The sequence below is a fragment of the Bison bison genome, unplaced genomic scaffold (genome assembly GCF_000754665.1).
Source record: "Bison bison bison isolate TAMUID 2011002044 unplaced genomic scaffold, Bison_UMD1.0 scf7180017864160, whole genome shotgun sequence".
Taxonomy (NCBI): Eukaryota; Metazoa; Chordata; class Mammalia; order Artiodactyla; family Bovidae; genus Bison; species Bison bison.
This window is the reverse complement of record NW_011494732.1, coordinates 6682490-6683694: the sequence shown is the minus strand read 5'-3', so window position 1 is coordinate 6683694 and position 1205 is coordinate 6682490. Positions and strand designations below refer to the sequence as shown.

General features: G+C 62.5%; 1 protein-coding gene across 1 annotated transcript in view; it reads left to right on the top strand.

Moving 5' to 3' along the window:
- SETD1B (SET domain containing 1B) overlaps positions 1-1205 on the top strand; it is a 21619-nt gene that overhangs the window by 9085 nt on the left and 11329 nt on the right. The window contains 2 exon segments of the mRNA XM_010841425.1: positions 3-526; positions 987-1205. Coding sequence (XP_010839727.1) covers positions 3-526; positions 987-1205 — 743 coding nt within the window.

The following is a 1205-nucleotide window of genomic DNA, read 5'->3' as shown; positions in this document are numbered from 1 at the left end:
AGCCCCGCCGCCTGGTGTCCCACCCCCACCCATTCTGCCGCCACTGCCGCCCTTCCCACCAGGGCTGTTTCCTGTGATGCAGGTGGACATGAGCCACGTGCTGGGGGGCCAGTGGGGCAGCATGCCCATGTCCTTCCAGATGCAAACGCAGATGCTGAGCCGTCTGATGACGGGCCAGGGCACATGCCCCTACCCCCCCTTCATGGCTGCCGCAGCTGCAGCCGCCCCCCCCGGACTGCAGTTTGTCAACCTGCCGCCGTACCGGGGCCCCTTCTCCCTTGGTAACACTGGCCCAGGCCGCGGGCAGCCCTGGCCACCCCTGCCCAAGTTTGACCCATCAGTGCCACCACCAGGCTATGTGCCCCGCCAGGAGGACCCGCATAAGGCCACTGTGGACGGCGTCCTGCTGGTGGTGCTCAAAGAGCTCAAGGCCATCATGAAGCGGGACCTGAACCGCAAGATGGTGGAGGTGGTGGCCTTCAGGGCCTTCGATGAGTGGTGGGACAAGAAGGAACGGATGGCTAAGGTGAGTGGGCAGCATGTCCCCTCGGTGGGGGGCGGGCAGGCCAGAGGCAGAGACCTGGCCAGGCAGCCTCTGTCGTCCCCAGGCACCTTAGTGGAAACACCACCACCCAGATCCCCCAAACAGAATAGTGTGTGTTATTTTGTGAAGCCAGTGTGTCGATGACACGTGTGTACTCACTGTGTGTTTCTCTTGGATTCCAATCTCCAAAACTCCAGTGCCCCTGCCATGTGTGGGCAGCCATAGTAACAGCTTCTCAGGTGAGGAAGTTGAGGGTCAGGGAAGCGGAGTGTGGCGCTGGGGGTGTCCTGAGTAGTGACATGAAATGCGGTAGGTTCCAGGAAAGGAAGTGCCCAGTTCGGGCATGACTGTCACTGTGGAAAGGATGGCAGGCTACTCGAGGGACAGGGTTGGTGGCCGTACTCTAACCACACTGACCTTCCCCTCCTCTCTCGCACCCCAGGCCTCGCTGACCCCAGTGAAGTCGGGTGAGCACAAAGATGAGGACAGGCCGAAGCCCAAGGACCGCATCGCCTCTTGCCTGCTGGAGTCCTGGGGCAAGGGCGAGGGCCTGAGCTACGAGGGGCTGGGCCTGGGCATCGGGCTGCGCGGGGCCATTCGACTGCCCTCCTTCAAGGTCAAGAGGAAGGAACCGCCAGACACAGCCTCGTCTGGTGACCAG